This window comes from Bos indicus, chromosome 25 (assembly GCF_029378745.1).
Source record: "Bos indicus isolate NIAB-ARS_2022 breed Sahiwal x Tharparkar chromosome 25, NIAB-ARS_B.indTharparkar_mat_pri_1.0, whole genome shotgun sequence".
NCBI classification, from domain to species: domain Eukaryota; kingdom Metazoa; phylum Chordata; class Mammalia; order Artiodactyla; family Bovidae; genus Bos; species Bos indicus.
The window spans coordinates 22,816,338-22,836,001 of NC_091784.1; the positions used below are offsets into that span (position 1 = coordinate 22,816,338).

Consider the following 19,664-nt stretch of genomic DNA (forward strand, 5'->3'; position numbering starts at 1 on the left):
TAGGTTCTCATTAGTTATCTACTTTGTACGTAATAGTGTATATATGTCAATCCCAGTCTCGCAATTCATCCCACCCTGCCTTTCCCCCTTTCGTGTCCATACATTTGTTCTCTATGTCTGTGTCTCTGTTTCTGCCTTGAAAACAGGTTCATCTGTACCATTTTCTTAGATTCCACGTAGATAAAATGCGTTAATATACAACATTGATTTTTCTCTTTCTGACTTGCTTCACTCTGTGTAACAATCTGTAGGTATATCCACATCTCTACAAATGATCCAAGTTTGTTCTTTTTTATGACTGATTAAATTTTGCTGTATATATGTACCGCATCTTCTTTATCCATTCATTGGTTGATAGACATTTAGGTTTCTTCCATGACCTGGCTATTTTAAATAGTGCTGCAGTGAACACTGGGGTGCATGTGTTTTTTTTTTTAATTTTGTTTTTTTTTTCAGGGTATATGCCCAGTAGTGGGATTTCTGGGTCATATGATAATTCTATTTTTAATTTTTTAAGGAACCTTCAAACTGTTCTCCGTAGTGGCTGTATCAATTTGCATTTCCTGCTTTTTATCTCTGCAAACATCCTCAAACATAACTGAATGCTAGTGGGGATTGCTTTGGATGACTGTTCTAAGGACATTTATAGTGAGGACAAATAAGGACTCATGACGTTGAAGAAAGTACCTTCAAAAGGAGAAGTTCTTAATACAGAGAAGCTTCTGCTTCACATAGTATATTATGATGACTTTAAAGCAACACAGTTATTCAGACTTTCCAATACTTATTAAAAAAAATAGGAAAGTTCTTATTGAAGAGCAATCCTTAGGAAGATAGTTAACAGTAGAGCTATCTTTTATGGATTCAGCACTGTATTAGGTAATCACACCAGAATGCAGAGGCCTTGTTTGCTCTGAAGGCCTTTGATGGAAACAGCCAGATCTTACCCCCCAACCAGCTTCACTCCCAAGGCAAGCAATGTTCTCTTGACTGGGACACTTTTCTGTGAACTTAGCAAGCTTCCACCAGGGGGGACAGTTGCTATTTCTGCTTTGTGTGAAGCATTTTGTACCATCTGGGCTGGCTGAATTTCAACAGAGATAGTAAAGAAACATTTATCAAGAAAAATCAAAGTCAGTCTTGCCAAGTGTGGTCTAGAGAGATTTGCTGTCTCAATACATATACAGCTCTCTTGCTGCTGGGAAACATGACTCTACTTTGAAAAGCTTCAGGAGGGACAGGCCTTTGGATCTTAGCCTGAAGCTACTTTCAGCTGCTCACGATACAGTGACTTTAGTAGCCAGAGCACTTGGAGATGTGAATACCAACAGTCCCAGAATCAATTCCACTTTGTTCCTTTTCATAGAAATTTTTGGCCCCTTTGGGAGAGGATAGACCCAAAAGGAACAGAAGTAGAAGAAAGGGTCTATCTGTAAGAGTTGGGGGAAAGATGGAGTCATGCCTCAGTTAGGCTTGGAAAGTTAGGGGAAGTAGACGGCCAGGGAGAGGTCATTCTTAAACCATTAGTTATGAGATTGGCTCAAGAATACTTGTCCTACAAAGAGTACTCTGAAGGAGCTGTGAGGTGCATACTTACAATAGAAGAATGTTCTGGTGATTGTCCTGTGCTGTCAGTTTATAAGACAGGGGAGGGCGTGTGGTCTTTGAAGAAAGACAAGCTGTTTTCACTTGCATATGTGTTGCCAATCAACCAGACAGACAAGTTTCTGGCACTTCAGAGCCTCTCAAATCATGTTTTTATGCAGCTCACGAGGGTGATGGATGTGTCATTCCAAGATCCAAGCCTGGAAACTTGCACATGCTGTTTTCCTTGGAAGGCTCAGTGAATGAGAGAAAGGAACAGTTGGAGATTGTATGTAGTCCATGGGGAAAGTGTACGGGCATATTAAGAAATTATATCATCTAGGAAAGTTTTACCTAATGTGTGCTCTATGGACCAGCAGTATCAGCATCACTTGGGAACTTAGAGAAACAGATGAGCAGGTGTCACTCCAGACTTAATGAATCAGAATCTTATCTGCGGGAGTGGGTCATAGGAATATGCATCTCACTGGTCATCTGGGTGACCCTTGTCCACACTAAGGGCTGAGAAGCATTCCTTTGGAAGGGTTCAAATGGAAAAGTCAGATGCTTTATTCTCAAGAAAAAATTTGGAAATGATTACGTCTTCATAATAAAAACAAACCAATGTAGTAAAAAGAGGGCACTGAATATTAATTGTAATAACAATGAAATAGCAATAACATGAAAGTGAAAGCAATAATATAGCTAGCATTTATTGACTATTTCTCTAGGTGTTAACAATGTATATTCTTTATCTGATTTCACCCTTTTAACAGCCCAGTGAGGTATGTTCTTTCCATTTTACTGATCAAGAATTTGAGATTCAAAAATGTGAAATAACTGCTAGGCAAAATGCAGACCCTGGATTCTCATAGCCCTGTATCCACTATACTATATGACCTGACTACTGTCTCCTTAGAAATCAACTCTACTTTGAATCTGTTGTTGTTGCTGAGTCGCCAAGTCATGTTCGACTATTCGTGATCCCAAAATTGCTTTGAATAACTTGGTTTTATTCTGCTAGGCACTGGGAATAGGGGGTCAACATAAGATATTGAAGGCGAGATCAACATTATGTTGGCACCCCTGTCCATAGTACTTAGCAGAATGCCGAACACATTAGGGACCTGCTTATTGAACTTAACCAAATCAAAGAGATAAAATTCTTACTTTTGGTACAAAAATGAGATACAACTTGCAAGATGACATGGAATAGGAATTCAGCCTGTGGATAAGTGGAAGAAGGGGCCATGTGCTAGAGTAGAGAATGGTGTCAGTGCAGAATAAGTTATAGCGTGCCTCCTGGGGTCCCTTGTCACTCCTCTGACAGTCCACTCAGCCCTTTCTTCATTCCCTTTATTCAGTCTCAGCCCTTCACTAGCTATATGGTCTTAGGCAAGTCAGCCCCCCACCACTCCATCCCAAGCAGTGGTTAGTTGTCAGATAAAATGAAAGGAAAGAGGAGCAAGGGAGTTGAGAGTAATTTTCAAGAGTGAATATAATGCCTCCAAAACTTTAAGCTGGGGGTGAAGGGAGTAAAGACGAGAGGGAATGAGGAGAAAGAGAAAATTTTATATTGGGCTCAATAGGTTGATTGGTGATGAAAGATTTGTAGCAGTGGGGTACTAGAGTTAATGAACAGGAAAAGGGGAAGTAGCATAGCTTGTGGGATACATGAAGCTGAGTTAAAAAAGTAGTGTAACTTCTGGATGATGAACACCAGGAAGGAGGTGACTGTGATGAGGTGGAAGCAGAGGTTGCAGGGAGTGATGGGGATGCTTTATTCTTTACTTTTCTGATAACTTGTTGCACTTATGAAGCACTTAGAACAAATACGGAATGATGGTGGTGGTAAGGGGTATCTTTGTCATATTCTTGACTTTAATGAGATTGCATTTACCATTAACTTTGGTGCTATTATTTCAGATGTCCTTTGTCCTGTGGAGATTTCCTGTTATTTCTAGCTAATTGCAATGATCCTATAGTTTTCTCCTTTGACCTATAATTATGATGAATATTTTAATAATAGATTTCTGAGGTTGAGCCATCTTTGCATTCTGGTAAGAGTCACTGTTTGTTAGCCTTTTAGCAGATAGTTTGATTCAGTCTGCTAATATCAATATATTACTTTGGGTTTTCCTATCATAAATGAGGTGGTTGGCACTGTATCCTCAAGATCTAGACAGTTTTCATTTTCTTATCGCCTTCCCTTGGCCATCTATGTTACTGGTTTTTGAACTGACTCCTAATTAACTTCTTCCCATTTCTCCAGACTGATGTCTTATGCTGCCTCATCCTTCTTATTCTCAGTTGCATCCCAGACTGTTGACCTTCTTCTTCCTTTCCCTGCTAAACCTCCTTTACCCAGGGTGTTCTTGGGCACAGATGGAGCCTAGCTGTAATGCTGCTGTTTTTCCAGCCCTCTCACCCTGGGCTGTCTAGGCGCTGGTTAATGGGTGCTGCCTGGATAAATAGGTCATTTTGGTTTAGAGGGCAATTCTTTCTCTTTTATTAATAGCTTTTACTTTTTTATTAATTACCTTTTATTGGAGTGTAGTTGCTTTATGATATTGTGGTAGCTTCTACTGCATAGCAAAATGAATCAGCTATACATATACACATACCCCTCCCTCTTGGATTCCCCTCTTATTTAGGTCACCATGGTGCATTAAGTAGAGTTCCCTGTGCTGTACTGCATGTTCATATCAGTTGCCTGGTTTTCTTTTTGAATTCAGATAAAATGCACCATTAACCATTTTTAAGTGTATAGCTTAGTGGCATTTACCGAATTAACAGTTTTGGGCAACCATCGTTTCTATCTAGTTCCAAGGAATTTTTGTCACCCTTAAAGGAAACCCCATAACCATTAGGTAGTAACTCCCATTCCACCTACCACCAACTCCTGGCAGCTGCTAGTCTGCTGTCTCTTTGGATTTACCTGTTCTGGATGTTTCATGTAAATGGAATCATAGAATATGTAAATTTTTATGTCAGAGTATACACATGTTCATAGCAGCACCTTTTACAATAGTCAAAAGTTGATCAGCTGATGAATGGATAAACAAAATTTGATATATTCATGCAAGCAGATATTCAGTTCAGTTCAGTTGCTCAGTTGTGTCCAACTCTCTGCGACCCCATGAACCGCAGCACGCCAGGTCTCCCTGTCCATCACCAACTCCCGGAGTTCACTCAAACTCATGTCCATTGTGTCAGTGATGCCATCCAACCATCTTATCCTCTGTCGTCCCCTTCTCCTCCTGCCCTCAATCTTTCTCAGCATCAGGATCTTTTCAAACGAGTCAGCTCTTCGCATTAGGTGGCCAAAATACTGGAGTTTCAGCTTCAACATCAGTCCTTCCAATGACCACCCAGGACTGATTTCCTTTAGGATGGATTGGTTGGATCTTCTTGCAGTCCAAGGGACTCTCAAGAGTCTTCTATTCAACCATAAATGAAGTACAATATGTAGGATCCTAGAAAGGATTAAGCTAATTGGAAGAAACTAATTTTTCTTGGAGGCCTTTTGGAAAATAAACTAAAAAAATTTATGGTTAATCTAGGGGAAGGGCAGTTTGAAAGTCAGAAATCAATTTTAAACCAACATTGAGTCTACATCTTTTCAGTTTATCTCACTTCGTATGCCTCTTAGCTGTTGGTGTTAATAAATGAAGATTCCCATTAAATAAATGTGATGCCAGGAAACCTTTTCACAGGTTCTACAACCATCACTGGTTGGCACTTTAACTTTTGGGGGTTCAGTTCAGTTCAGTTGCTCAGTTGTGTCCGACTCTGCAACCCCATGAACCACAGCACGCCAGGCTTCCCTGTCCATCACCAACTGCTGGAGTCTATCCAAACCCATGTCCATTGAGTCAGTGATGCCATCCAACCATCTCATCCTCTGTCATCCCCTTCTCCTCCTGCCCTCAATCTTTCCCAGCATCAGGGTCTTTTCAAATGAGTCAGCTCTTCACATCAAGTGGCCAAAGTATTGGAGTTTCAGCTTCAACATCAGTCCTTCTAATGAACACCTACGACCGATCTCCTTTAGGATGGACTGGTTGGATCTCCTTGCAGTCCAAGGGACTCTCAAGAGTCTTCTCCAACACCACAGTTCAAAAGCATCAATTCTTTGGCACTCAGCTTTCTTTATAGATATTAATGCTAAAACTGGTTTGTTTATTTTCTTTCTGTTTTTAGTAAGAGATGCTAAAAACCTTGTACCTATGGATCCTAATGGCTTGTCAGATCCTTACGTGAAACTGAAACTGATTCCTGATCCCAAGAGTGAGAGCAAGCAGAAGACCAAGACCATCAAGTGCTCCCTCAACCCTGAGTGGAACGAAACATTTAGATTGTAAGTTAAAATTACTGCATCCCAGTCTGGGTGGCAAGGTTGGGTTGTGGACCACCTGAGATTGGGAAGGTCCTTTACCAGCCTGTCTTTCCTTCCCTCTGTCCCTGACTCCTTCTCTCCCTCCCTTTCTCCCTTCCTCTCTTCCTTTCTTCCTTCTTTCCTTCCTCTCCACCTGCAGTTTTGCATTGCAAGCCAAGTAAAAATTGGAGCTTTTTTCATATACAGTATTGAGAATGTCTCTGATGTGGGGGAGTGGAAAATACTGTGATGTGTTGCTAGGTGAAGCCAAATTGTGGGAGTTGCTCTGGGTCTCAGCAAACATAGAATGCAACCCATAGGGTGTGGGGATGACCTGCTTAGGGCTGTGTGTGTGGCTGATGCTGGGCCAGCCGCCAGCCACCTGCTGGGAGCTCTTTGCTAGCTGCCATGCAGGGTCTTCCCTGGCTAGTGCTCCAAGAACATGGCATCACTTTTTGATGCATCTGAGCTAACAATTATGAGATACATCAGCCGACAGTTACTGAGCATGTGCTGTTTATAACAAGCACTGTATTAAGGGATCTGGCTTCACTAGTCATTTCATCCCCATTTTACCAATGGGGCTTTAAGAGGTTAAAGAACAGGCCAGTATCCCACAACAAGAACAGGGTAGGATGGGATTCAGTGACAGTCCAACTCCAGGGAAAAGTGAATGTGTTAATTGCTCAGTTGTGTCCAACTCTTTGTGACCCCATGGATTGTATCCTGCCAGGTTCCTCTGTCCATGGAACTTCCTAGGTAAGAATATTGGAGTGGGTAGCCATTCCCTTCTCCAGAGGATCTTCCTGACCCAGGGATAGAACCCTAGTCTCCTGCACTGCAGGTAGATTCTTTACTGTCTGAGCCACCAGGGAAGCCCTCCAACTTCAGGGATCATGGGCCAAAAGCATGACTTCTTGTGGTGCCCCGTTTCCTCCTTCCCCTCTCAGAGCAAAACTGGGGGCTCATCTCAGCCTCCATCAAGGACATGCCCTAGAACAATTTTCCCCAGACTGGCCCCAGCAAGGCTCTTTCCTTCATACATTTCCTCAACCTCATTATCAACCTGCATGTGTGCAAACACTCACATAATTACAGGACTGGCATTCATAGTTCTTAGAGTGACTGTGTCAGTAGGATTTCCTGAACATCGTGGATCCTGGACATACGGCAGCACAAGTGGTTAGAACTGCCTGGTCAGAGCTCGCCTGGGTCCTCTTCCTGTTTAACCACAGGCTGTAAAACAGAAAAGCTCTGCCTCCCTAGGGAGCTTGCCCGGGATGAAAACTGAATTTGTTTCTTGGAACAGCTTGTAATCTTTAAACGTTGCTACCTTCAGGCTTTGCCTCTTGTACATTTCATATGCTTGAGAAATCACGGTAACCTCACTGACTTTTTTTTTCCCTCCTTGCAGCCAGCTGAAAGAATCGGACAAAGACAGGAGACTGTCTGTAGAGATTTGGGATTGGGATCTGACCAGCAGAAATGACTTCATGGGATCTTTGTCGTTTGGGATTTCTGAACTGCAGAAAGCTGGTGTTGATGGCTGGTAAGGAAGCTTTCACTTTGAGAGCAACAGTACAGCTTGATCCATCGAAACCTGAGATCAAGAATGGTTCCCTTTTTCTCCTAAAGACTGAAGCAGAATCACAAGTGAAAGCTGGTAGATTGGCTCTGCCACATCAGTTCAGTTCAGTCGCTCAGTTGTGTCCGACTCTGCGACCCCATGAGTCACAGCACGCTAGGCCTCCCTGTCCATCACCAACTCCCAACTCCCGCAGTTCACTCAAACTCGTGTCCATCGAGTCGGTGATGCCATCCAGCCATCTCATCCTCTGTCGTCCCCTTCTCCTCCTGCCCCCAATCCCTCCCAGCATCAGGGTCTTTTCCAGTGAGTCAACTCTTCGCATGAGGTGGCCAAAGTTTTGGAGTTTCAGCTCTAGCATCAATCCTTCCAATGAACACCCAGGACTGATCTCCTTTAGAATGGACTGGTTGGATCTCCTTGCAGTCCAAGGGACTCTCAAGAGTCTTCTCCAACACCACAGTTCAAAAGCATCAATTCTTCTGTGCTCAACTTTCTTCACAGTCCAACTCTCACATCGATATATGACCACTGGAAAAACCATAGCCTTGACTAGACGGACCTTTGTTGGCAAAGTAACGTCTCTGCTTTTGAATATGCTATCTAGGTTGGTCATAACTTTCCTTCCAAGGAGTAAGCGTCTTTTAATTTCATGGCTGCAATCACCATCTGCAGTGATTTTGGAGCCCCCCAAAATAAAGTCTGACACTGTTTCCACTGTTTCCCATCTATTTCCCATGAAGTGATAGGACCAGATGCCATGATCTTAGTTTTCTGAATGTTGAGCTTTAAGCCAACTTTTTCACTCTCCTCTTTCACTTTCATCAAGAGGCTTTTTAGTTCCTCTTCACTTTCTGCCATAAGGGTGGTGTCACCTGCATATCTGAGGTTCTTGATATTTCTCCTGGCAATCTTGATTCCAGCTTGTGCTTCTTCCAGTCCAGCGTTTCTCATGATGTACTCTGCATATAAGTTAAATAAACAATATACAGCCTTGACGAACTCCTTTTCCTATTTGGAACCAGTCTGTTGTTCCATGTCCAGTTCTAACTGTTGCTTCCTGACCTGCATATAGGTTTCTCAAGAGGCAGGTCAGGTGGTCTGGTATTCCCATCTCTTTCAGAATTTTCCACCATTTATTGTGATACACAGTCAAAGGCTTTGGCATAGTCAATAAAGAAGAAATAGATGTTTTTCTGGAACTCTCTTGCTTTTTCCATGATCCAGTGGATATTGGCAATTTGATCTCTGGTTCCTCTGCCTTTTCTAAAACCAGCTTGAACATCTGAAAGTTCACGGTTCACGTATTGCTGAAGCCTGGCTTGGTAAATTTTGAGCATTACTTTACTAGCATGTAAAATGAGTGCAGTTGTGCAGTAGTTTGAGCATTCTTTGGCATTGCCTTTCTTTGGGATTGCTGTATAGATAACATTTAGTCCTCATGCAAAAATTCCATGGACAGAGGAGCCTGGTAGGCTACAGTCCATGGAGTCACAAAGAGTCGGACACGACTGAGCAACTTCACTTTCCTAGACTTTTCCGTGAAAAAAAAAAGAAAGAAAGAATTAGTTGTCAGTATTTTCAAACTCAGGAAATTTTCAATAAAAGTTTGGGCCTACAGGGTAACAAGTGAGAACAGCTGAGTAGTTAATACTGACTTTTGACAGGATGTGGTGGTGGTGGTGGTCTAGTCGGCTAAGTTGTATCTAACTCTTATCACTCCATGGACTGTAGCCCACCAGGCTCCTCTGTCTATGAAATGTTTCAGGCAGGAACACTGGAGTGGGTTGCTGTTTTCCTATTCCATAGGATCTTCTTGGCCCAGGGATTGAACCCAGGTCTCCTACATTGCAGGCAGATTCTTTACTGATGGAGCAACCAGGGAATCCCATTTGCTGCAGTCCTCATTAGTCCCTATGGTTTTACATCTGTCCCACTTTACACAACAGTATGACTTAAGAGGCCCCATGAGCACTAAAATGGCTCTCACACTGTATTTAAAAGGTATGTTTAATTCACTGTTAGATTTTGACTCCTTAAGAAGATGCCTCTTCACTGGGACTGCTTACCAAGCCTGGCCACCACAGTACTGGGGGGTTACCGTCACTCACGCTAAATTGCTTCAGTTCTTTCCGACTCTTTGTGATCTTGTGGACCCGCCAGGCTCCTCTGTCCATGGCGATTCTCCAGGCAAGAATACTGGAGTGGGTTGCCATGCCCTCCTCCGGGGGATCTTCCTGACCCAGGAATGGAACCCTCATCTGTTATATCTGCTGCATTGTCAGGTGGGTTCTTTACCACTAGCGCCACCTGGGAAGTCCTGGTTACTTTCACAGTCAGCTGCAGTATTTCCCTTGTTCTGACATGTTTGCTTCTAACAACAACAACATCTTTGCCCAATATTCCCAGCGAAGAGGCTGGGTAGGTCCTCTTTGGTGACTGTTTCTTTCCCAGTTATCTGAGCAGAGGAGTCGGAAGAGATGGTCCACCTTGGCACTAGAACTATGGGAGAAGTAGTAATTTGGCAGGGGTCCTGTCTCTTTAAGAGAAATTGTGTCATTTCTGAATGGTCCTTGCTCTGGACTTTTTCAGTTATAAGTGAAAGACAATCAGAACCAAACTGGTTTAGCAAGAAAGAGAATGGATCATCGGAAGCTCACAAGGGACCTCACGTCCTTCCCATTGTCCGCCTTACAACTTCCTTGTCTCTCCTCCACATTTATCATAGGCATTTATTCACTTTATTTATTTGTGCTCACTCCATCCTAGTCATTAGAAATATATCAAGTATAAGACAGACATGCCCTTGTGAAACTTAGCTTCTAGAAAAGAATGCGAAACCTTGAAGAAGAAATCATACAAATAACTAATCAGTGACTACATGGTGAGAGACGTGAAAGGATGCAGAAGCTGAGACCATAAAAAAAGTGTGCTGAAAAGTTCACTTGTACCCTTTTGGGGGAACTTATCTACAAACAAACAGAGTTACAGAAGCAGAAGACAAACTTATGGTTACTGGGGGTGGAGGGGAGGATAGGAGGGATAAATTAGGAGATTGGGATTGATATAGACACATTACTATACATAAAATGGGGCTTCCCAGGTAACTCTGGTATGCCTGCCAATGCAGGAGACATGGATTCGATATCTGGGTCAGGAAGATACCCTGGAGAAGAAAATGGCAACCCACTCCAGTATTCTTGTATGGAAAATCCAGTATTCTTGTCTGGAAAATCCCATGGACAGAGGATCCTGGTTGGCTACAGTCCATGGGGTCACAAAGTCAGACATGAAAGAGCAGGCACGCACATTCTATGTATAAAATAGATAACTATTAATAATAAGTACCTACTGTATAGCACAAGGAAGTCTACCCAGTGTTCTGTAATGACCTATATGGAAAAAGAATCTAAAAAACAGTGGATATAGGTATATGTATAATTAATACACTTTGCTGTACAGCAGAAACTAATCAACATTATAAATCAAATATACTCCAATACATTTTTTAAAAAAAATTTAAAAAGAAGTGTGCTAAAGCCCAATCACAAAAGTTAAAGACATAATTCTCATAAAAAAAGATAATGAGCATTTGTTAAAGTTTTCCTTGGCTCATGAGTGAGGAAGCTGGGAAGATGAATGCCTAATTCCATAGGTTTGAGGAATTTTTTTCGGGCTTCCCTGGTGGCTCACATGGTAAAGAATGGGTTTGATCTCTGGACCAGGAAAATCCCCGGGAGAAGGGAATGGCTACCCAGTATTCTTGCCTGGAGAATTCCACGGGCAGAGGAGCCTGGTGGGCTGTAGTCCATGGATCACAGAGAGTTGGACACAACTGAGCAACTAACACTTTCACTTATACTTTCAGACAAAGGAATGCTGAAATAACTTGGCTAAGTTAGATGTAAAACTGGCTGCTGTTAAACAGGGCAGTAAAATCACAATTTTGGAGGTTATTGTATCTACCAGACCGAAGAACAAAATCTCACCTCGGATTTCTAAAAGTTGACATCTGTCTTTGCAGACTTGGGAGACCATCTGTATCTTACTGGATTGTGAATAATAAATAATAGGACCAAGAGGAAGGAGATAACTAATTAGAAAATGCTCAAGCATGACATTAAAAGGTCACACCATCATCCTTTTGCCTCTTCCCCAAGTTCTGGATAATTTTTCTTGACGTCTGGATGATTTGACTTTGCAGGCTCTCAGCATTGCTACTCAGATTGCTTGTTCCTTCCTCTTTAAATCAAGTGTAAAGAGGTTAAACAGAAAGAATGCATGATCCCTGGGGGTATAAATGAGACAGGAGAGAACATAATAATAATAATTATGATAACAATAGCTGCCTCTTATTGACTCTTTCTAGTGCCAGGCTCTGGGCTGATCTCTTCCCAGGTGTCCTGAAGTCATACATTGATACAGTGTTAGTCAGATGTGGGGAAAAAATATAGCTGCTTTATTTTCTATAATGGACCTAGACTTTCTTATGCAGTTTTGTGACCTCCTGGAGGCTGAGGAGAAGGGAACCTTCACTGTAGATGGTGGCTTCTGGGCTTCATTGCTGCAGGGTGATCAACCCTGCCTGGTCCCTGAACCAGCGCCCACAGAGGCAGGACAGTTCTCTCCCCAAGCCCCCAGCTGTGGGGGCATCCTTCTGGCTTTGTGCTGGAATCCCAGGTCCTCGGCTGTTGCCTCTGATTGTGAGGTCCCTTCACAGTGCCTCTCCTCTTTGTCCCGCCCCATGGGCCACTGCCAGGCCCCACCCTGATCAGCGCTTCCATGACCTCTCATTTTTTGAGTCTCCTGCGTGGAGATCCAGCAGCTCCATCTCAGAGCCCTCTGTCTTTCCCTCTGCAGCTGCTGCTATGCTTGTGGCCCTCCGTGCAGGTCTCTGCCCAGGGCTCTGGAGGCAGGGGGCCCAAGCCCTCTGCTTTCACCCTGTCCTCCCCTGCCTCCTTCACGTGGTTCTCCAGGCCCCTAAGGGCAGGGCTGTCTCCCACAAGGGCCACATCCTTCTTCCTGGGCCAGCGCCCGCCATGTCTCCTCCCCTGAAGCAAACGGCAGAGTGCAGAGAGGACAGAATGGCTTGATGATAAGGGACGGGCCACCAGGAATAAGTCCAAATACGACTGCATTTACACTTCCATCAGCTTTTAATTCTCCCAGCACTGCTGGGTGGAACATTGTTCCCTGGATCAGAGTAGTTGATCAGGGGGTGAGGTGCACACAGCACATCAGTGACAGTGCTGGAGATCAGGTCCAGGTCTCTGTGATGCCAGCATCTAAGCACCTACACATCCCATTCTACCCCCGGTATGGTGGGGGCCTAGAAGGCAGACTGGAAGCTTGGCTCTTCTGACCAGTTAGATGCCTTGTGACCTCAGACTTCGCCACCTGTACCACAGCCTTCTTAGCAGGTCTGACTCCATTCATCAGGAGTAATTATAGCAACCCGCCTCCATCTATCTCTTGGGATAGTTGCAAAGTTGATGAAATAATAGTAGGAAGGGAACTTCTACAAAAATAAAATCCCTCTTCAGATGCTGTAGATAAAAGTCCTCTTCAGATGTAGGGCCAAGACATATATGATGCTGTCTTACCTTGAAATATACCAAATGCTAGAAATTTGGGTTCTTGACCCAGGTATTTTTTTTTTTAACAGATATATTTTTTTAAACATTTATTCATTCATCTGCATTGGGTCTTAGTTGCGTCATGCGGGATCTTTCATAGTGGCACACGGACTCTCTAGTTGGGGTGCACGGGCTAAGTTGCTCCATGGCACGTGGGATCTTAGTTCCCTGACCAGGGATTGAACCCATGCCCCCTGCATTGCAAGGTGGATTCTAAACCACCAGACCACCGGGGAAGTCCCAACCCAGGAATTCTTTTAACCCTGTGCGATCTAGGGTGTGTCCCATTCCCTCTGTGAGACTCAGTGTGCCCCTCTGGAAGGGGACGAGCGCTCCCTGCTCTTCTGCGGTTCTCATTTAAGGCCGCCTGGCAGAAACAGCAAGGAACGCGTCCAGATGTGACGCACCAGCCCTGGGCCCGCATCTGCTGCTCTGCTGCCAGTTCTGTGTCTGTTGTCAAACCCTCTCCTTTGTTTCTAATTTTGTGTCTTTATACCGTGTTCTTTCCTTCCCCTTGTTTTTTCAGAAGTTTATCTGTTTCACTGTTGTTGTTTTTTTTATTTCTTCAAAGAGTCTGGGATTTGTATATCAGTTCTGTGTTTCTGTTTTCTCCTTTCCCGTAGGTTTGTTTTGTGGTTGTCTTTGAATTTCAGTTGAATATTTGGCTAATTTATTTTTTTCTCTCTTAACTTACGCTGCTCTTTAAAAATAACAGGCAAGCATTGGCGGGAACAGAAATTTCTGTTTTGATACATCACATTGAGCTTTTGTGGCTTACTCGAAGTTTGCAGTTGTATTTTTAATTTTCTTTCTAACATGCTTTTCCTTAGGCATGTTTTATAGCTAGAGGCTATAACTTAACTTAAAGTCTTAACTTTTTGTTTACCTTTTTATTACTAATGTTCAGTGACAGTTTTTGTGCTTTATAGCCAGAGAATATGGCCTGTGCATTTTTCATGTTTTCCTTGCCATTCTTTTTTTTTTTCAATTTAGCTTAGTGTATGGTCCGTGTTGCTAATTGTTCTGTGTACATTTCAATAGAAAGATTTATTTACTATTTGTAATCTTGGGCAACATCTTTTTAGTAGCCTCACATATCCCATTCTTATAGCTATGCCTCAACTTACATAATAATATTCTTATTATAAGATGTGCAATGTTTACCTATATAAATAATTCTACAGTAAATATACTTATAAGTGAAACCTTTGCTTTAAATATCTCAGTTGCTAAGTTGTGTCCGACTTTTGTGACCCCATGGACTGTCCATGGGATTTTCTAAGCAAGAATACTAGAATGGGTTGCCATTTCCTTCTCAGGGGGATCTTCCCGATGCAAGGATCAAACCTGTGTCTCCTGCATTAGCAGGCAGATTCTTTATCACTGAACCACCTGGGAAGCCCTTGCCTTAATTATTTCCTAATAAATTCTTAAGCCTGGAATCAGTAGCTTTGAGGATATATGCATTATTAAAGTATTTACCATATTGTTCTATCATTTTTTTCAATTAATTTACATTCTCACCAGTGCTGTGTGAGACTTTTCCTTTCACCCACGCTTGTCAACATCTGGTATTATAAATTTCAAAGATGATGCAGAAGCTATACATATTTTGTTACTAAATATATATATATATATTTAGATAATATACATGCATAATGTGATATACATTTTATATGTACTTTAATAATATAAATGTTTATTATTTACATACATTTGTTACTAATTACGTTGAATGCTTTCATTTGTATATTGCCTTTTTTTTGTTTTCATAAGCGACTGTGTACTGTGTTTTGCCTATTATTTTCTTACTAATTTAGACGTTTTTATATAAGAGGGATAATACTGTCTTTGCTGAAATATGCGTTGCAATATTCCCTTCTTTCATGTTGTATGCTAATTTTGGGAATATGCATTTTTTTCTTAGTGGTATATAAAACATTCCATTCAAATCTAATTAGCATAATAAATATCAAGCCAACTGCCAGGAAAAGTTCTCAAGTTTGTCCTCTAATGCCCTAATTGTTCACTGGATTATCCATCCTAGTGTTCACTGTCTCCAATGGATTTTAAAACTTAGAATTATATATATTTTTTTTCTGAAAGTAGTTTTTCCTAAGTTCAAATTGTTCCTGCTTCATAGATGCATTCACCTCTTGGAACTCACTGAAAATATGAGTTAGATATTGTTTGGAATTTTGTTTCTTTTGACACTGGTTCTATTTCATGGAAACTGGATTCCTCGTTGTTTCTCTTTATTTGAGAGAGGTTGTTCATGTGCCCTCCATATAGAATGGTGAGCATAGAAATGTGAGTGTGTGTGTATGTGTTAGTCGCTCAGTCATGTCTGACTCTTTGCAACCCCATGGACTGTAACGGTCCAGGGGCCTCTGTCCATGGCATTCGCCAGACAAGAACTCTGGAGTGGGTTGCCGTGCCCTTCTCCAGGGGATCTTCCCGACCCAGGGATTGAACCTAGTTCTCTTGCATTTCAGGCAGATTCTTTACCGTCTGAGCTACCAGGGAAGCCCAAGAAACCTGAGTGTCCTGTTCTAATCTATCATATCCAGATGAAGGGACAAAGAAGTCTTTTGTATTTTTGAAATTCTTCTTTGTCAGGTCTGGGGTCCCGGTCCTGTAGATACAGGGGGGAGGGCTATGACCTGAGACAGCTGCACAGCAGGCAGCCCTGCTACCTGATGGTGGGGCATCTTCTGCCTGCTGGGTTTGTGCATCTCAAAGCTGGAAGGGATCCCTGTTCCTCCTTTCTGATGGGTTCACTGTCCATATCCAGAGGCCATAGTGACAGCGTACTGGCCACAGCGAATGTGAGGGGTGGGGGGCTCCTGTTTTGACCAATGCCCCAGGCGCTGGTGTGTCCTGTACCTCCTGAATATGGATCAAAATTGGTGATCCTCATCCTATCTCTGGTGGTCTGATCCAGGGTTGCTAGAGGGGTCCTGTGAGGTTCCCATTGACTGATCACAGCTGGTCAATCCCTCTTAACATATATCTTCCAAAATACTTTCTACTCCAAATGGATTAGGTAGTGCATGGTTGAGATGCTGGCCATATAGAACTGTAACTGGACAAAACTATTCTTCTGTTGGTGTTGCTTCAGTTCTTGAGTTTGCTGCAGAGAAAGTCTCAGAGGGCCCTGATGTATTCTAAATGCTCTTTAACCCTTGCTGTTTGCTGAGCTCCCATTTTAACAAAGTAGGGGGGCAGGCGTTAGTCTCAGAGCCTTTGGTAAGCAATACCATCAACTTGGTTTTTTTTTTTTTTCACTTTTTATTAGAGTATCATTGCTTTACAATGTTATGTCATTTTCGGCTGTACAACAAAGTGAATCAGCCACATGTATGAGTAACTTTGATTTGCATGTGTTTAAGTTTTCACAGATACGTACTTTCTGCTTAACAAATGATATTGGTTTTCTTTACAAGGAAGAGATATAGAGTGTCCTTTTAAAGTGAATTTATTATTTAAAAAAGAGGTGATTAAATGAAAGCATTAAGTTGATAATAACATCCAGATTTAGCAAAATCCACAAAGGTGAATGAATTTCGCCAAAGACGGCTCCATGCTCTCTTACTAGCACTTTAATTTGTGGAACTTCCTGGAAGCCCCTGCTTTGTGGATAGCAGCCTTCTTGATTTCCAGCAAAGATACAGATGTTCTCTCATTTTTATATTTCTTTGGGTAATTTCAGTGGAAGTTTGGAAGATGAACATTGACTATTAAATGTGGAGGCGTCTGGGCTCAAACTGGCATCTTGGCTTTGAGTCACCTATCTGTCTATTTTTAGAAGCTGCCGAGGAAGATTTGTGAATGGAGAAAAACATTGTGATGAAAACTGTAAATTTTGCTTAGGAAGTCTTTGGGAGTGAGGAATTTGGGGTTCTTTTTTCGCCCAATGACTTAATTGTCTTTGGAATGTCCCTTTTCCTTCCTCACGCTCATCTCAGTCTGACTAGATGAAAATATCTTTGTGGCCTAGAAACAAATTGAAACCATTTTGTTTATTATAATAATATGAATATCAGTAACAATGATGATGATGCCTTTTATTAAACACTTGCTAAATGCCAGATTTTATTTTCTTGGGCTCCAAAATCGCTGCATGGTGACTGCAGCCATGAAATTAAAAGACACTTGCTCCTTGGAAGAAAAGCTATGACCAACCTAGACAGCATTTTGAAAAGCAGAGACATTACTTTGCCAACAAAGGTCTGTATAGTCAAAGCTATGGTTTTTCCAGCAGTCACACGTGGATGTGAGAGTTGGACCATAAAGAAGGCTGAGCGCCAAAGAGTTGATGCTTTTGAACTGTGGTGTTGGAGAAGACTCTTGAGAGTCCCTTGGACTGCATGGATATCCAACCAGTCCATCCTAAAGGAAATCAGTCCTGAATATTAATTGAAAGGACTGATGCTGAAGCTGAAACTCCAGTACTTTGACTACCTGATGTGAAGAGCCGACTCTGATGCCGGTAAAGATTGAAGGCAGAAGGAGAAGGGGATGACAGAGAACAAGATGGTTGGATGGCATTACCGACTCAGTGGACATGAGTTTAAACAAGCTCCAGGAGACGAAGGACAGAGAAGCCTTGCATGCTGCAGTCCATGGGGTCACAAGGAGACGGACACGACTGAGTAACAACAAAATGCCAGCCACCAGGCTTATCATCTTACATACATCATCACGTGTCAACTTCACCATGATCCTATGGAAAAGGCTTTTATTCCTGTTTATAGATGAGAAGAATCAAGGCTCGAGGGATCTTCCTAGCTCATTCACTTACCCAAAGAGGCAAGGGAAGTGGTGAAATTTGGACCCAGGCATGGTTTGACTCCAGGACTTGTGTACTTTCTCAGGAGCTTGACTACCAGACACTTTGGGAAGGTGTCTGTGTAGAAAAACAGCATCATTGAGTGAAGTCCATAGTCTTCCAAGCGCTGCCGAGTGCTGAGTGGCAAGGTGGCAGTGTGTTACAGTGGAAGGGGGTAGGAATGCTGGGACAGCGAGATACAGTGATACAGCGTGATACATCAGCCTTCTTTCAGAATCAGAAAGCACTTTCTTGTTGTCAGTCACTAAGTCGTGTCCGATTCTTTGCGACCTCATGAATTGCAGCACGCCAGGCTTCTCTGCTTCACTATCTCCTAGAATTTGCTCAAACTCATGTCCGTTGAGTTGGTAATGCTATCTAGCCATCTCAACTTCTCTTCTTGCCCTCAATCTTTCCCAGCATCAAGGTCTTTCCTAATGAGTGGGCTCTTTGCATCAGGCTGCTGAAGTATTGGAGCTTCAGCATCAGTCCTTCCAATGAATAATCAGTTGATTGGTTTGATCTCCTTGCTGTCCAAGGGACTCTCAGGAGTCTTCTCCAGCACCACAATTCAAAAGCATTAGTTCTTCAACACTCAGCTTTCTTTATGGTCCAACTCTAACATCCATTAATGGGCCCCGCAAAATGGATAGAAACAATGACTGTTATAACCAAGAAAATCCTGTGTGTCTATGTGTGTGTACAGGCTGACAAAGACCTTTGCATTCTATAAACATATTTCTTCTGATGTCTTTCTGATGGTTATAAAAATATAAATGAGGGAAGAGATAGGGAGTGTGGAATTGACATGTAAATACTGTTATATTTAAAATGGATAATCAACAGAGTCATACTGTATAGCACAGGGAACTTTGCTCAATGTTATGTGGCAGCCTGGATGGGAGGGGAGTTTAGGGGAGAATGGACACATGTATGTGTGTGTGTGTGTGTATATATATATATATATATTTATATGGCTGAGTCCCTTTTCCATCCACCTGAAACTATTACAACATTGTTAATCAGCTATACTCCAATATAAAACAAAAAGTTAAAAAGAAAAGCAAACCTCTTCCTGGAAAACCAACGGGGAATTTGAGTTTTTTGCATATGAGCCACCTGTTCTCCTTGTGTGGCCCTGCAATAAACCTTTCTCTGCTCCAAACAAAAGTTTCTCTGCACATACATACACATAATATACCTACCTACACACACACACCCACCCACCCACACACACACACAGATACATCCCCAAACCAAACACCCATCAACACATGTTTTTAAAGCAGTTTTCTGTAGACCCCTCTCCCTTATCCTAATCATCAGAATATGAAGTAGCATCATGGATTTTGTCTTTCCTTTGCTCCCTTTAGGTTTAAGTTACTGAGCCAGGAGGAAGGCGAGTACTTCAACGTGCCCGTGCCACCGGAAGGCAGTGAGGGCAACGAGGAACTGCGACAGAAATTCGAGGTGAGATGTCTTTCTTTCAGCATTGGTGGGAACCAGCTGAGTCTGCCTCCGTACTGTTTTTCTTGTTCGTGGTGTGATTTCTACCAAGGCCTTTCACGATCCTGGGCCTTGGAAATGTTGTTCCACCTCCCAGAAAACTACATATCCTTCAAGATCTCAATTAAGTGTTCCCTGCCTTCT

At 42.4% G+C, this 19,664-nt stretch overlaps 1 protein-coding gene across 3 annotated transcripts in view; it reads left to right on the forward strand.

Moving 5' to 3' along the window:
- The window catches only part of PRKCB (protein kinase C beta), a 374,732-nt gene that overhangs the window by 251,685 nt on the left and 103,383 nt on the right, over positions 1 to 19,664 (forward strand). For all 3 annotated transcript variants that reach the window (XM_019987893.2, XM_019987894.2, XM_019987895.2), the window contains 3 exons: positions 5,788 to 5,944; positions 7,377 to 7,511; positions 19,388 to 19,484. In XM_019987893.2, the coding sequence (XP_019843452.1) occupies positions 5,788 to 5,944; positions 7,377 to 7,511; positions 19,388 to 19,484 (389 nt within the window). The remainder of the gene's footprint in view (positions 1 to 5,787; positions 5,945 to 7,376; positions 7,512 to 19,387; positions 19,485 to 19,664) is intronic.